The sequence below is a fragment of the Neolamprologus brichardi genome, chromosome 1 (genome assembly GCF_056152115.1).
Source record: "Neolamprologus brichardi isolate AB-2024 chromosome 1, ASM5615211v1, whole genome shotgun sequence".
Taxonomy (NCBI): domain Eukaryota; kingdom Metazoa; phylum Chordata; class Actinopteri; order Cichliformes; family Cichlidae; genus Neolamprologus; species Neolamprologus brichardi.
Window position 1 is genome coordinate 26,746,145 of NC_142104.1, and position 16,272 is coordinate 26,762,416.

The 16,272-nt window shown below is 39.6% G+C and overlaps 2 protein-coding genes across 6 annotated transcripts; one reads left to right on the forward strand and one right to left on the reverse strand.

Annotated features, from left to right (window-relative positions):
- Positions 1-410: 410 nt before the first annotated feature.
- On the reverse strand, positions 411-9,317 carry LOC102777497 (transmembrane 6 superfamily member 1-like). Of its 4 annotated transcripts, none has more exons than XM_087840022.1 (10): positions 8,896-9,317; positions 6,429-6,532; positions 6,110-6,211; positions 5,928-6,027; positions 5,663-5,745; positions 5,351-5,469; positions 4,097-4,201; positions 3,896-3,988; positions 3,680-3,799; positions 411-1,587 (listed from the first exon to the last, which is right to left on the reverse strand). In XM_087840022.1, the coding sequence occupies exons 2-10, from the start codon at positions 6,466-6,468 to the stop codon at positions 1,396-1,398; spliced, it is 954 nt and encodes a 317-aa protein (XP_087696148.1). In that variant the 5' UTR covers positions 6,469-6,532; positions 8,896-9,317; the 3' UTR covers positions 411-1,395. The 4 variants fall into 4 exon arrangements, with proteins under 4 accessions (XP_087696148.1, XP_087696141.1, XP_087696140.1 ...); XM_087840015.1 differs by lacking the exon at positions 8,896-9,317 and adding an exon at positions 6,642-7,011; XM_087840014.1 differs by lacking the exon at positions 8,896-9,317 and adding an exon at positions 6,642-7,011 and having other exon boundaries at positions 3,896-4,201.
- LOC102777018 (BTB/POZ domain-containing protein 1-like) lies at positions 8,891-15,979 on the forward strand. Of its 2 annotated transcripts, none has more exons than XM_006780427.3 (8): positions 8,891-9,481; positions 10,888-11,044; positions 11,890-11,995; positions 12,087-12,284; positions 12,439-12,631; positions 12,726-12,813; positions 14,934-15,080; positions 15,175-15,979. In XM_006780427.3, exons 1-8 carry the CDS (start codon positions 9,066-9,068, stop codon positions 15,331-15,333), a joined length of 1,464 nt encoding a protein of 487 aa, XP_006780490.1. In that variant the 5' UTR covers positions 8,891-9,065; the 3' UTR covers positions 15,334-15,979. The 2 variants fall into 2 exon arrangements, with proteins under 2 accessions (XP_006780490.1, XP_006780491.1); XM_006780428.3 differs by having other exon boundaries at positions 12,502-12,631.
- Positions 15,980-16,272: the final 293 nt, after the last annotated feature.

Sequence of the window (16,272 nt, forward strand, 5' to 3'; positions counted from 1 at the left end):
TGCAATTTCCACAATCTGACCTCCTCCACCCACTGCAGCACCCATACCATAGCTATAAATTCTGCCTTGTGCACAGAAAACCCATCGGTCAGTTATCTAAGCTTAACTGTGCTACACATCTATTACCAACTGAGTCTTCATCTCTCCTCTACCACCTTAGAAAAAGCTAAATTAGCTTTTGCTCTTTTGTTTTCCTACAAAAAAAGTCTTTCTACAACTTTATTAACTATCATCAGGGATCATTTTATAGAGCATCTTGATTAACAAATAACAAAATACAGGCCAAATATAATAACACAGCATATAGCACACAAGAGGATTATAAAAGACGCAAAGGATGAAATAAAGAGGCGGTGCAATGGCAGTACAAGGGCAGGTTTAGGTTTCTATTATTTTTTATTTTCTATTATTTTCCATAACTATTATTTCATTTCAGTGCTATGCTTTTCTTCATCACAATTAATCCCATTAAGATGAAAGCAGGATTGTATGAGGGCTAGAGAGCGCCTAAAAGTGGGATGGTGGTGGTGTCAAATATAACGGATGTAACTGTTTAATGCAGGGAGACAGTGCTTGTGAATTAGAACTAGATGTTAAAAAAAACAAAAACAAACAAACCCCATTTTAGTTAACAAAATAAAAAAATAAAAACTAGACCAAAAAATGAAATTAAATGATTTTGTGAACTTGGAAAAGAAAAAAATTAATAGAAAATATCCTTAATTTTAGTATTTGTTAGTTTGTTACAGATTTCATTGCATTAGCTGTAAGGATTTTCCTAAATTTTGCCCCTGGCATACAATAATAATTAAAATGTAATTAAGGAAACTCAGACTAACAAGGAAACTACTAAGACAATTAAAACTAAACTGAATCAAGGGAGCCCACTCTGCAAACTGACTGAAACCACACTGAATAAAAAAACAAAAAGTTAAAAGAAATTTAAAAAAATTGCTATTAGCTAATAAATACTGTGAAAGGCACAGACACATTCATTTATTTGCCAAGAAGGCACTGTGCAGAAATCTCAGCAACAAACGACAGTTTTGTTTTTATACCAAACAATGATTATTGTGAGTCATATCAATCTGTTACACAACTCTAACGCACCATTGCCTGCAGTGTAACATTGTGCGTGCCTTATGTGGATGCTGCTGCTTTACACACAGAGATTTTCAATAAAAAGCGGCAGATCAAAAACAGTAGATGGCACAATTTCCATTTTTGTCCATTTCTAGCACCTCATAGCCCCATGAAGTTTACAGGTGGCAGTTTCCTCTCTAAAATAGCAACCGCTAATAACTGCAAACACAGCAGGAATTTGCGAGTTCTTCGGGCCTTTATTTTAGGCATCTTTGGCATCTGTGGCACTCTCTCTTTCCCCCCGACAGTCTGTCATTCATTTTTCTTCTCTGGCGCTGTCCTGAGGAAGAAGGCGGGCTGTGTGCAGCAGCGGTAGCACAGAGCCTGAGGCACCAGCATGTACAGCACATTGACCAGCAAGAAAACAGGCTGGCTGTCCACAGGTACTCTGTATGAAAACGGTGTCCGTGTGTGAAGAGATGCACCGATGTGGGAGAACTGGGCCTGTGAAACGCAGCAGAGAGGGATAATAAGCATGTGCTTCACAGCTGGTATGTTCACCAAGATTCTTATATAACCACTATATGGACAAAGATCTTAAGTCACCTACATATTACATCTGCAGGAGCTTGTTTGACATCCCACTGTGAATTCATAGGGATTACTATGGAGTTGGTCCCTGTTTACAGCTATAGCTTCCACTCTTCTGGCTTTCTACAAGATTTTGAACGGTGCCTGTAGAAATATTTGCCCTTTCACCCAGAAGGGTATTTGCAAGGCCTGACACTGATGTTGGACAAGAGGGGTCGGCTCACAACTTCCATTCTGGTTGATCCCAAAGGTGGTAAATGGGGTTAAGGTCAGGGCTGTGTCAAGTCAAGTTCTTCCACTCTACTCATTTGACCAAACCTTCATGGGCCTTGCTTTATGGCATGGTGCACAGAGATGCTGGGAACGAAAAAGGCCCTTCCCTAAACTGTTAATAGTCAAAAATGTCTTTGTAACCTGAAGCTTTAAGAGTCCCCTCCACTGGAACTAAAGTGTACAGGCCAGAAACACAAGCCCCAAAGCATTATCTATCTAGGAGGGAAGAAATTTCAGACACTGACTTGCTGCACTCAAATTCAGTGAGCTGTTTAGAAGGACAAATGTTTATAAAGGGTGGATGCACAGCTCAATACTGAACGAAACACCTGAAATCAGTCACTAAAAGGTGCTGCCCAATACTTTTGTCCATACCGTGTATCTTGGTCTTAAATATCTCTTATATTTTTAACAATATTATGAGCTCATGATGTAAAAAAAATGATAGAATCAATTCAATTTTCTACCCCCCCTTTTTTTTTTTGTAATTTAACAACCAAAGCGCTGGAAGAATTATGAATTTTAGAAAACGAGATAGAATTAGATGTCAGCACCAGGGTTAATATAGTTAACTAAAACCAAACTAAAAGCAGAAAAATGTTAGTTAACAGAAATAAAAACTAAATAAAAAAAAATTGAAATTGTTTTGTGAAGTTGGAAAACTAACAAAAATAAAATAAGAATATAGCAGAAATATCCTAACTGAAACTAAACTGAATTTAAAAAAAAAATCAAAACAGAAAATAATAGAAAATAAAAAACTAAACTAACTAAGATTTTTAGTTGTTGTTTTGTCCCACAGAATCTCAGTGGTCTGGGATAGTGAGAAATTTGGGCACATTATTGTCTTATTATCATGTATTAGTATTAAACATCAGTTCAAAGTCATAAATCTTATAGGAAATCCTGTGATGCTAAAGCCCACATTTTCTTGCTGGAAGCAATGATCTATCTACAATAACAGAGCAAAAAGGGCTTACACAGGAAACCCATTTGAAGCATAAAACAAACAAAGTAACAGCTGTTTTGGAGTGAATTATTCCTTTACTGGACTGACGATGCCTGCATTCTGGCACCACCACTGATCCTCAGATGATTTTCAATCTAATACACTTCTGTCATTTACCTTTTCGTAGAAAGCTGCTGACACATGACATGTTTCATAGCAACCAAGGCTGCCAGAGGATCAACCTTCCTATTTATATCCTGGCTGAACAGCTGACATTTAAGTGAATACCACCAATACCACCATTCCTCTTGGTCTGAAGTCAGCTTCTGCCCTTATCCTGCCGATGAGTGACGCGCCAGCCTGCAGCTCAAACACAATGGCTGCATTGTGCAGTGGAGATGTGATCAGTCCAATAGCCGCTCCCACAACTCTTCACTTTCCATCTTTAGATGTAAATAGAGCCACTGGAGTCTGTCAGCTCTGAAGAGTACGCTAAACAAAGACCAACTTGCAATCACTACAGAGGAGAAAGTTTACCGAACTGGCCAGAAGCCGGCTCTCAGTCTCTGTGTAACATTACATAATCTACCTGGATCTATGATGTCATGTGGGAAAACAAAAGACTGTAAACGACTCTTTCACATGACCTTCATTTTTAAAACCTGACAACCCTTTCATCACTTAGACATTTGGTTTCCAGATATTCCAGATAAGTAAGAGACGTTAGGTGTCTAATGTAAATCATACCTGGGGCCCCTCACTGTATACAGAGATCAACAGTACCTGTGCCAATGCTCCCGAGTGTACAAGAGTCAGGTCTGGCATCCAGTCACATCCTGGGACCAACAGCCCATACAGAGTAATGATGTAGTAGGGCCCAGAATACAGCATGCTCACCAGCATCTGTCAAATAGTAACACAGTTTACTTTTTTAGATATGTGGCTTAACATTACAGCATTAGAGTGACGTTTTTGGAGTGTTTACTGTCACCGTGTTACCTGTACTTTAGGGTAGGCTGAAGGGTCTTTGAGGTATGGCTCATACTGTTGTGTGTAGTCTTGGCACCATTTGCTAGAACAGTCAAGAACAACCTCGAACACATAACATAACAGTTTGATATGTGAGAGACACCCAACGCTAAGAAAGTAATCTAGAGTTGTGTGCGTGCTGGGCAAGCAGATCACCATGAGGTTTCTTACCAGGCCTCTGAACACACAGAAAGCCAGCGCTGGAATGAGGTAGATGATGAATACCAAGTCCACAGGTCTGCGGAGCAAGCCTGCCCTCTGAGCCTTCTCGATGTCCTGAGAACACAACAGCAACACTAACATTTGCAGATGCAAAGTATGGATGTGTTTCCAGCAGATAAGACACTTTAACCTAGGGGTCCCCAATCCCAGTCCACGAGGGCTGGTGTCCCTGCAGGTTTTAGATATCACCCTGGGTCAACACACCTGAATCACATGATTAGTTCATTACCAGGCCTCTGGAGAACTTCAAGACATGTTGAGAAGGTAATTTATCCATTTAAATCAGCTGTGATGGATCCAGGACACATCTAAAACCTGCAGGGACACCTGCCCTCGTGGACTGAGATTGGGGACAGAGGTGGGGTACACCCTGGACAGGTCGCCAGTCTGTTGCAGGGCTAACACACAGGGACAGACACCATTCGCGCTCACATTCACACCTACGGGCAATTTGGATTAACCAATTAACCTATCCCCACAAACTGCATGCCTTTGGACTGTGGGAGGAAGCCGGAGTACCCAGAGGGAGAACATGCAAACTCCACACAGAAAGGCGGAATTGAACTCAGGACCTTCTTGCTGTGCGGCAACAGTTGTAACCACCGTGCCACCGTGCTGCCCTTCAGAAAGAAATGTCACCAATAAATGGGCATCTGTTTAAACTTCAGTTATGTTTAAATATATCTACTATCAAAGACATATTTGCCTAACTTATAATGCACTGTATTGTAATTGTTGTTGACATAACAACATAACAACACTCTGTAGCTCAACTAAAAGCATAATAATAAACATTCCTGTCGTTTTATGTCTTTATCCCTCAGTTCTTTATGTAAAGCGACTTATCAGCTCAACATGTATCAGTCTTTGCTGAAGAAAAAATTCACCTCAAGGATATAAAACAAAACATAGTAATTACATATTATACTTTACAGAGAAAGGCTCTGCCAGTTTTAATTAATACTCATGGGAACGATGGAATATTGTGAATGCAGGAACTCGTGAACACTTTTGATGAATATGTCGTCATTTTGTGTGACTCTGAGAAATGTGCCCATACATTTTTTTTGCACTGTTTCTGTGGTGGTAATTACTCATCAGAATAATCTCACAGACACCTGAGACGGACTCACTGATGGATTGGACTAAGGGCAATAAAAGTAGGTGTTTTCTCTGTGAGAGGGGCGGCGGTCAGGTTCTTACTGATAGCTCAACGTCCCGTGCAGAAGGCTGACAAAAGATGCGGAAGCAAGCCCACACCGACACTGAGATGTACAACAAATGGAGGATGAAGAGAGGGCCAACGTGAGTCCCATACTTCCCTGGGGAAAAATGAGGGAAAAACTAGATCAGAAATGATCTAGTTTAAATCCCTGTAAGCAAGTAGGATATAAAAGTTTGTGTGTGTGTGTGTGTGTGTGTGTGTGTGCATGTGTGTGTATGTGTGTGTGGTTGGGGGGGGGGTTACCCTACACAGGCCATCTAAAAGCATCCCATTATTTTTAGTGTACTTACCCACAGCATTCCCAAGAATGTAGACCATTGCACGCATGAGAAAAGATCCCACCCAGTAGAGTCCAATAGCTCTGTAATTGTCCCTGCCCAAACCATGTAGCAAAGCCAGATGATCATATTGTAGTTTCAAAGCGTTAGGTATATAAATACATTATCAAGATTATCTTATCAAACAGTATAATATGGATGGGATTAAGTGGCAGATATTTTCCTTACTTAGTGATGCAGCTGTGGTGAATAACATTGGAAACAAGACAGCTCTTACCCCCAAGTTATTGCAGCAATCATGAGCAGATACATGAGATAGTGCACGCAGCCATCCCAGTAGGATATCATGTGCCCATGTGCTGTGTTGACATGTGGATCTGCCTGAAACACGATGTAGATTTATCAGTAAAACTGTGACGAAGTGGGGGCATTCATAATCTGGACACAATAGAGCAACACTTGCCTCTTTGAGGTAAAATGTCACAAATCCATCAATGATGTTGTCTTGCTCCAGTCCAATGATCAGATTCACCACACTGAGGAATGCATGCACTGCATACACTTCACAGATGTATATTTGATATATTAATTTCTAATTAAAGACAGGACAACTTGCAAACATTACGTGCTGCTTTGAATATCACTGCTTTTTAAATACTGCAACAGGTTTTTATAGGTACAATATGCAGAAGGTCCTAGCTCGAGCTTTGATCTGTAATGAACACTAACCTCGCTCGCTGTTGGTCAAAGCAAGAAACGTGCATTTGAGAAATCCTACCATAAAAAAGTGGATCTACTGGAGTCTTCTTTTTAAGCATAAAACGAGCTGAAATGGCCAGAATAAGAACTGTTGTGCACCAAGCGAAGAAGAAAGCTTCAGCACTGCATGGGGGAAAAAAACAGATAAATGATTCTCAGAGTAGTTACTCCTCGCTGCTGATGGTGGAAGTCGGAAGTCCAACAGTTAATATGTGAACCAGTTTCCACGTACCTGTTGCTGTAAATGAGAGAATTGAATAAATAGCAGATGGGGATAGACATCAGGGAGAGCAGGAACACTCCCGTTCCCGCAGACGCGCTCATTGCGCACCGACTATGAGCGATTTGTCTGAGCGAGAACTTAAAATTTCAAATTAAATGAATCAGCCCCAGAAAATGTTCATGCTTAGCTTGCGAGTTACATTTCACAGGATGGGAGGAAAGTCAGAGTTTTGCCGGAAAAAAATGAAACTTTGAGCTCGGCTCCCGCATGCATGCTCAATCTTGTCTGGTCTGTCGGCCTGCTCTCCTCTCCTCTCTCTCTTTCAGTTTACCTACACATGCACTACACCCAAACGAGCTTCAGCTTTCAGATGGTGGGGGCGGGCCCTCACCTGGAAAAAAAACGTCAAAAAAACGACTTTCTGCAGAACTTAATGTCGTAAATTAACAATTCTCGTGCCTTTCTCTTCTTCTTCTTCTTGAAACATTTTTTACTCTCTTTTTATCTCTGATTTGATGGAAGTGGCGATTTTTTTTTATTCATTAATATTATTCTATACATCCAAATACTAAGCTGGAGGGAACAGTAAAATAATACATATAGGGGCTGTGCAAATGAATTTATATGATAGTCCATGAAAAATACAAAAAAATTACAAAACAACAAAATAGGACAGGGACGCCACAACTTTATATTCGTCCTAAATGAGAAATTAAGATGTTTGTTCTCGGGCAGCTTCATTGTGCTTAACAAAAATATATATTTTACCATCTGCGAAAAAAAAACGGTTTTGCTTGTTTGTTTGTTTTTAACGAAGAGACACTGACACCCAGCGGTCAACTGGAAAACTTCAAGCAAGGATGAGGAGGTTTATAATAGGAGAATAAAGAAAAGTGGATAAAACAAAAAACAGCACAAAATACTTAAACATACATTTGGTGTGTAAATTACTTTTGTTCTGAGACTAAATTTGAACCCAGTTGTTGAAATCAATTATCCAAAGATATTATTGTCAAATATACGATTTGAAATAAGTTATAAATCCACCATTTTGTTTTGCAGCGTCTCTTGTGATTTTTAAACCAATTTATTAAACATTGACATATTTTAAAGAAGAATCTAACAGTCCTGTTACTGAAACCTATTCGACCTGACAAAAGAATAGACAAGCAGTGAGACCATGAGACAACATGACAAAGATGAAGTGGCACTTTCATCCTTGTGTTGATAGCTACCACTGGTCGACAAAACGTCAGTCTTCTTTGACATATTTAGCATTTTCTAATCTTTTCTCACTGGATTAAGTGTTTCACTAGCCAAAAGAAGACAATTAAATTTCAGCGTTTTATTTCTTTATTAGTACACCTGCATTTATTAATTCACAGTCTATTGCAATTCACAGCTGAATCTTTTTTCTAAGAAAACACTAATCGTAGCACCGATTTGTAACACTGTTACCATGCATATAGAACAAATATTACAAACATGTGTTAAAAGCATATAAAATATTATTAATCAGTATTTTGGTGGTCCTGAGTATTTATTTATGTCATTTATGTCATGAGCTACAAATAAAAGTAAGATACCCTTTCAACCATATTACTCCAATTTCAACCCTTCTGCCATAACATTTTTAATAAAGTAAGCATAAATGATTCTCTTAGTTCACAGAGGGTTGATCTATATGCTTTGTAATTGTTTGAATTACTATAGTGAATAGGGTATTCAAGCCAATATTTGCCAATAAATACTGAATGAGTATTCAGTATGAGAGACAATTTTTAACTTTATGGTTAATAATTAAAATAGGTTTTTAAAAATTATAGCACACAGCAGCTAATATCTGATAAAAAGTTTACAATTGATGCCTGACCTTTATAAATCAGTTTTTGATGGCTTATTATTTGTTTTTATAAATTACACATGTATTTATTTATTTGTTTACATTTTTAAGTTTGAATTAAGGCGCCAATTGTGTAATGATCAAAAAATATTTTTAAAAAATTAAAAAATAGAGTGTAGTGCCTCTTGCTCACACGTCCGTCCACGTTTGAATGTATAAACGCTGCTTTTAATAAGAATTTTATTATTTTAATTCTATTCTATTTAACATATTTGCCGATTGTATTGTGCCCAAAACGGTCACATAGATAAAAAGAAAAAAAAATCTGTATGTTAAGACACTGTTCAAGTTTTTTTTTTTCATCTAGAAGTGAACAATAAAGTTTCAGGACAAAATGTATTTTGGAGGAAGTATACTCACGCTACTTCCGGAGACTCTGTAGCTAGCAGGTAGCTAGTGATGAGTGATGGCGTCTGCTGCGATGGATACCACGTAAATGAATAACAACAAAAACATTACGGCGAGTGCGTGTCTGCGTGCAAATAACGAGGCCGTTTCTGTAGAAGTACGCTTAAAAACAGTGTGTCGTTATGGCGACCGGGAGCAGTGGTGGCGGATTGCCGTCAAACCATGACGGTCAGGAGGCAGCATCCAACTCGGCTCATTGCGGAGCACCAGCAGCGCTCTCCAACGTCCCAGCCTCCGCTCCTACCCCGTCCGGCTCCCCGCCCGTCCTCGGCCTTCACCGGGAGCCCATGTACAACTGGCAGGCGACGAAGAGGTCCCTAAAGGAGCGCTTCGCCTTCCTCTTCAACAACGAGCTTCTCAGCGACGTCAGGTTCATAGTCGGGAAAGGAAGACAGGCCCAGAGGATACCGGCCCATAAGTTCGTCCTGGCCGCTGGCAGTGCCGTTTTTGATGCCATGTTTAACGGTGGGATGGCCACGACCTCTGCTGAAATCGAGCTGCCTGATGTGGAGCCGGCCGCCTTCCTCGCGCTGCTCAGGTAGGACAGGTGAACCCCAAGCCCTGCCTGCATTCGAGACCACCTAGTACCACACTATTTCCGGGTGGTAAAAACCAATATGCATACCTCATGATCCAAGTGTACATAAACATTAAAAACAGCATTTAAAAGTTAATCAAAGTCAAGGCGCTTATGTGGTGATATAAAGTTTACGTTCTGAGCTGTTGTTGATACAAAGAAGGTAACCAATTATAGGCCTAATGAAAAATACGAAACCTCGCTCTAACGTACTGTATTAAAAAAACAGTTTATCACTTATTAATTTGACTACCTCATTTTAGAGGTCTCACAGCAAAGTGACCTTCAGACCTTTTCTTTTTAATTAAAGAATTTGAAAGGTAAAAAACTAGAAGGGGGGTGGGGGGGTATATTGATACAGTACAGTTTCACGATATTGTATCGACGCAGGGACACCAAATATCGATATTTTATTAGATGAATGAAAATAAACAGATAAATAATAAGTACATGAAAACACCCTGTAATACTACTCTACTAAGAAGAGGGCTCATCTCCTGCACCACCATCCTAAATTAGAATTCTGATTCTGATTTAGGATGGTGGTGCAGGAAAAGATAATGCTAGCCAAGCAAACTTACAATACATGGGCTCAACTGAAAAAAAAAAACCTATCACCACAAATGATGGACACACTCAGCTGGACAAAGTATATAATTGCCAACTTGACCCCATTCAATCACAGACTGATAGCCCACCCACTCCATCTTATGGCAACATTGATGGATGATTTTAGTGACATTGTTGTTATGCTTGACAATCTCATTTTTTCAACAGAAAAATAACTGAAGCACATAACTTTATATTATTGGATAAAACAGATACTTTGATGACATATTTAGGTAATAAATAACTGTATATCTTATTGAAATACTCAGCTTATTGCAAAATGGTAAAAATTACAATTATAGCAAATCATGAGGGAAATATTGTGATAGTATCTCAGGGTGTCTGGTGATTCAAGCTAATAATGAGTAAAGAACTGTTGTGATTATCTAGAGGACCATTTCAGTTTATGCCAAATGAGTAGTGATGTTTGTATGAACTTGTTCCTGCCATTGGAAATAAAAAATCTCAGGCACAGCTAAATCAAAATTTGGGGTTATTATCTCAAAATCAAACCCTTCAGTTATTAAGCTAAAAATGTGGCATCACTGATGGTTACGGTGTGCCTTGTTTGCGAATTTGCAATTTGCACATCTGGAAAGGTACCACCACAGCCGAAAATTATATAGAGGTTTATTTAATAACTCAAAATGTTGCGGCACCTCCAACTTAGCATGGCCTACAAATATTCAGAATTTACGTAGAATAACTATGAAAATGTAATTGTTCCCTTTGTTCTGGTGCCTGTTTCCTCTCTACAGGTTCCTCTATTCTGACGAGGTCCACATTGGTCCCGAGACGGTGATGACGACTCTGTACACGGCTAAGAAGTATGCAGTCCCTGCTCTGGAGGGGCACTGCGTGGAGTTCCTCACCAAACATCTCAGAGCTGACAACGCATTTATGCTTCTCACTCAGGTTACTTTCACTCTCCTCGACTATAGTGCATCCTTTACGTTAAAACTGAGAGATCCAGATGGCCTGGATTGTACTTTCGGTTTGTCAATTTTTTAATGTTGAAATATTCTTTTTAATTCTGCAAGTTAACTTGCTTGGTTTTGAATTATCCTTCCTCGATGGCACTAGATATAGATAGTCAGATTTATGTAGTCTACAAAGAGTCAGATTTCTTTAATGGTGGGCATGAATAGGGTTTTAATATCAGCTGTGTGTATTTTTTTTAATGCATTTTCCAGGCAATATGTTAAAAAAATCTAATGAAAATCTGGCATTGCTCTTACCATCTGTTCAACAGCAGCTCTTACAGTTAGAGATAAACTGTATTTCTTTTAAGTGTGTGTGTGTGTGTGTGTGTGTGTGTGTGTGTGTGTGTCAGCACCAGACCAACTCCCAGCCATTGCTGGCAGGACTTTTACAACATTAGCTGTTCTATTTTTAGTTTATGCTGCCGTTTGTTTGGGTTCAGCATTCTGTTCAGTGGCTGGCTGCTGTGCCCTCAGGCTGCTACTGAATCTGATTGGGGGGTAGAAAAGGTCTCAGCAGCAACTAGAACAAAACTATAAACAATACTGTAAATCAGCTAAAGCAACCATATTCTGAGCAGTGTTTTCTCTATTAGCAGTGGTGGTTTGGGAGATTTATTCATTAGCATTATGAAGTTCCACCCAACTTAGATTGTTTTAGTGTTTGCATTAAACTTTCAGTTTTGTTTTTGCTTGTTCTAACGTGTTTGGGGTAAATTCGATACCCTCCTTTGGTGCGTTCAAGACACTTACACGGATACTTTTGTGGTCTCGTTACAGGCCAGGTTATTTGATGAGCCTCAGCTCGCCAGTCTCTGCTTAGACACCATCGACAAAAGCACAGCAGATGCAATAAATGCAGAGGGATTTACAGATATTGACCTTGGTATGTGAGCGTTTATGATCAGGTGTTTTCTTGTCCACGGTTTGCATGCGAGTTGTTAAATATTAAGACTTTTGTGTATTTGCATGTGTAGACACTCTTTGCGCGGTGCTTGAAAGAGACACACTAAGCATCAGGGAGAACCGTCTGTTTGGAGCGGTGGTCCGCTGGGCGGAGGCTGAGTGTTACAGGCAACAGCTTCCTCTGACCGCGGAGAACAAACAGAAGGTTCTGGGGAAAGCCCTCCCGCTCATCCGCTTCCCGCTCATGACTGTTGAGGAGTTTGCTGCCGGTAAGTGAATCACAGAAATATGAGTTTATTTGCAATGCTGTGATGTTTGCAACACTCTTCTTACCAGTTCAGCCATCACTAAGCATATCCATCATGTTCCTCATGTACAACTCAAACCACAGAAACCAGTTTGATATTCTTTCTTGTGCAACAGGGCCTGCCCAGTCTGGAATATTGTTCGATCGGGAGGTGGTAAATCTGTTTTTACACTTTACAGTAAACCCCAAACCGCGGGTCGACTACATCGACAGGCCTCGCTGCTGCCTCAGGGGGGAGGAGTGCAGCATTAATAGATTCCAGCAGGTTGAGAGTCGATGGGGGTACAGTGGTACCAGCGACAGGATCAGGTGAGCGGAGGCTTGATGGTTGTTTTTTTTGTTTTTTAATTATTAACACTTGATTTTTTTCTCATTTTCTTTCCATCTCTTTCTCTCTCTGCAGATTCAATGTTAACAGAAGAATATCCATAGTGGGCTTTGGCTTGTATGGTTCCATACATGGACCCACTGACTATCAGGTCAACATACAGGTAACTTCTGGCACGGAGACATAATGAGGTTCAAGAAAAAATACTTACACTGCTGATGAGTGGGTTTATAACTTTTTAGTAGAACTCAGTGTCATTTCATTTTTATATTATTGCCAGCAAGTAAAAAACAAAACATCAACTTTGAAAAACAACTTTTCTAAAATACAGAGTTGTGGTAACACAAGCATCAATCCTCACTTTAATATATCTTAGCTTTAAACTATAAATTAAGGGCTCAGTGTGTAAAATCCCCCCAAATTATTCCTCAAGGCTTTAACTAAACTGCAGCCAGGTTTCTGTAGCTCGCATGAGCATACAGCATATGCTCAAACTAAGAGCTAGCATTGGCCAAAATAATGATGAGATATACATAAGACTGTCGTGCAGCTTTGTATACTGTGTGTCATGTCCAAAGAAATTGGGATGGAGAGTGAAATGTAAACAAAAACAGAATACAGTGCAAATCTCATAAACATGTAATTTATTCACAGAAAAATGTCACATGTTTAAAATAAGAACTTTTTTACCACTGAATGAAAAACATCAGCTCCTTCTGAATTTGATGGCAGCAACACCTGTCAAAAGATTGGGACAAGGGAAACAAAAGAATGGAAAAATAAGCGCTACTGAGTTCAGTAACAGCAGAGACAGAGTTTCACTGTTTTGCAAAAAACTGCAAATCTACAAATTGTGGGACAATTTCAGAATAATGTTCTTCAGTGTAAAAGCAAGCGAGACGCCAGTGTATAATCTGTATGCCTCAGTTCCTTATACCAGTATAATACTTATAGTGAGCTAACTGAACCCTGACATTACCCTTGGGTATTTCTGTTATTTATTACTGTTATTTATGCATCAAAGCTTTTATTCTATAATTACAGGCTAAAGTCAGCATCGTTTTATATAATACACACATAATACATTAGTTACTGTTATTAATCCTCTTAGCTTTAGAGTCAATCTAGCCAGCTAGTGTTTCTAGTCACATCAGATTTTGCTAGCAGTACCATTAGCAGGAAGGAAAGCATACATTATAAATTAGTGGGCTCCATTTCCAATCTAAAATAGCCAGTATTGCTCAGTGTTGGTGCTGTAGAGGAATGGAAGAAAGAGACAAAGGCAAGGCGTTAAGGAGCGGGCAACTCATCTGAGTCCCTCACATTAAGGTTACTGCACAGGCTGCTTGGAGGTAACCCAGAGCTGGAAAATATCTTATTTTTTAAGTAACGTTACAGTCCGCTCACACATTGGCAATAAAGATAAAAACATTGCTTTTATGAAAAAAGCTGAAATAATGTTAAAAAAATACCGGTAAGTGGGGAAATTAGAAATCTGAACACAGAAACCAGTAGTAATATCCTTTCCAAAATATGCAATAAAGATACCAAAAAAGGGTGTGCTGTCTAGATCTGCTTTATGGTAAACTCACTCTCTTTTATTGTGTAATTTATAATTCCTCTTTATATGACGGGTTTCTCTGTTTCCTGCTTGAACACAAGCTTTAAGATAAAACATGTGCGATTGCTAAAAGCGAGTGTTCAGTAGCTGACCTTTTATCTCTGTCACACACCAAGCCCTGACACGTGTTTGCCTTTCAGTTATTTTACTAAAAATGTGCCATCAAATGCCAACTGACTTGTTCAGTTCCCTGTATTTGTTAAAAAGTCTAACAGAAGCTTCTGCACACCAGTGAACAGCCCAGGTTCTTACAGTGCTTGGTAGATGTTCTGATTACAATCTGTGATGTAAAGGTCCAATATTTGCATCATCCCTGCATTTCAAAGTATAGCCTGGGGCCCTTTATGCGTGTGATCCCTCCTATCGCTGCTGCTCATCTAAACTAAACTAAAACCCCAGTCACACAGGCGTAAACAATCGACGACTGAATTCAGCAGTTTAGCGGTCACAGGCTGGTCTCTGTGCCTGTTAACTTTAGTCCCCAGTAAGAAGAGACATAGCTGAATATGTGCTGTGTCACAGTTTATTTCAGGGGGCTTCCACATTTGTTACAGCTACAGAAATCCACCAGTAAACAGATGTGACACTGATGCTGCCAGCTGTGTAAGAAGTTGATTTTGTTGTTGTACATTCAGTGAAGACCTTCTCCTGTTCCTCCGTAGATCATAGAGAGCGACAAACGCATCACACTGGGACAGAACGAGACAGGTTTCAGCTGCGATGGCACAGCAAACACGTTCCGAGTGATGTTCAAAGAGCCCGTGGAAATCCTACCCAACGTCAGCTACACTGCGTGCGCCACCTTAAAGGTCAGCCTGAGGTCGCTGTATTTGAAAACTGAATTGAAGGAATGATTGAAAATGAGCTTAATTTAACGTCTGTCTTTTTCATTTTATAACTCAGGGCCCCGACTCGCATTACGGCACTAAAGGGTTAAAGAAAGTGACCCAGGAATTGGCATCGGGGGCCAAGACAACATTTTTCTTTTTTAGTTCACCTGGAAATAACAACGGCACATCCGTGGAGGACGGGCAGATACCAGAAATCATCTACTACAGCTGAACTCGCTGCAGTGTCATTCAGGTACACTGAAACAAGGAGACCTCGGACTGCTGGGAAGACTGGACTGTTCTTAGTGCCTCATGAGCCTATGGAATAACGAATGTGAGTGTGTGTGTGTATGTGTGCTGTATGTGTGTATTTGTCTATACGATGTTGGTGTACAGGCATGATCAGCAATGTGGAAACAGCCTGAGTTGTGGAAAAATCACAGCTCTGTTGTCAAAAAAAAGAAGAAAAAAAGCTTTTCGGGGGACAAAGTGTATCATCGGCTATGAATGATCTAAATACAGACACATCCTGGAGACAGGCCTGAGAGCTGTCTGTCTGTTAACATGTGAATCTGAGCTGCACGTCAGACTGCAGATGGTTACAATCTGTTTTGCTGATGCATTTATCCAAAGTACAATATTTACATTTTTTATTATTTTTTTATTGTGCACTGTTTATCATGTATTCAACATGTGTCTGTTCAAGTACTTTGTTTTGGCATTGTAATCACGCTCCGTGTGTGTATGTTGTGTAACTTTGCCAGTGGTACATGCTGTTATTTATGACTTCATGTTTGCTTAGAGTTAAAATGAAAAAAGAAGAAGGAAAAAAAACCAGCAACAACAAAATAAACGTTCCAGTTTTATGGGGAAATAAATGTTTTGGTTTTTTTAATATGGCTTAAAAAGTGAGATACAGTGGGGCAAAAAAGTATTTAGTCAGCCACCGATTGTGCAAGTTCCCCCACTTAAAATGATGACAGAGGTCAGTAATTTGCACCAGAGGTACACTTCAACTGTGAGAGACAGAATGTGAAAAAAAAAAAATCCATGAATTCACATGGTAGGATTTGTAAAGAATTTATTCGTAAATCAGGGTGGAAAATAAGTATTTGGTCAATAACAAAAATACAACTCAATACTTTGTAACATAACCTTTGTTGGCAATAAC

Excerpts from the sequence above, each read along its gene's own strand:
- LOC102777497 (XM_087840014.1), bottom strand. The coding sequence starts at position 6,733 with ATGAGCGCGTCTGCGGGAACGGGAGTGTTCCTGCTCTCCCTGATGTCT. Across the intron at positions 6,533-6,641 it reads TCTCTCATTTACAGCAACAG|TGCTGAAGCTTTCTTCTTCG; the intron begins GTACGTGGAAAC and ends TCCCCCATGCAG. Across the intron at positions 5,470-5,662 it reads CATTCTTGGGAATGCTGTGG|GGAAGTATGGGACTCACGTT; the intron begins GTAAGTACACTA and ends ATTTTTCCCCAG.
- LOC102777018 (XM_006780427.3), top strand. The coding sequence starts at position 9,066 with ATGGCGACCGGGAGCAGTGGTGGCGGATTGCCGTCAAACCATGACGGT. Across the intron at positions 11,045-11,889 it reads CATTTATGCTTCTCACTCAG|GCCAGGTTATTTGATGAGCC; the intron begins GTTACTTTCACT and ends GTCTCGTTACAG. Across the intron at positions 12,632-12,725 it reads GGTACCAGCGACAGGATCAG|ATTCAATGTTAACAGAAGAA; the intron begins GTGAGCGGAGGC and ends CTCTCTCTGCAG.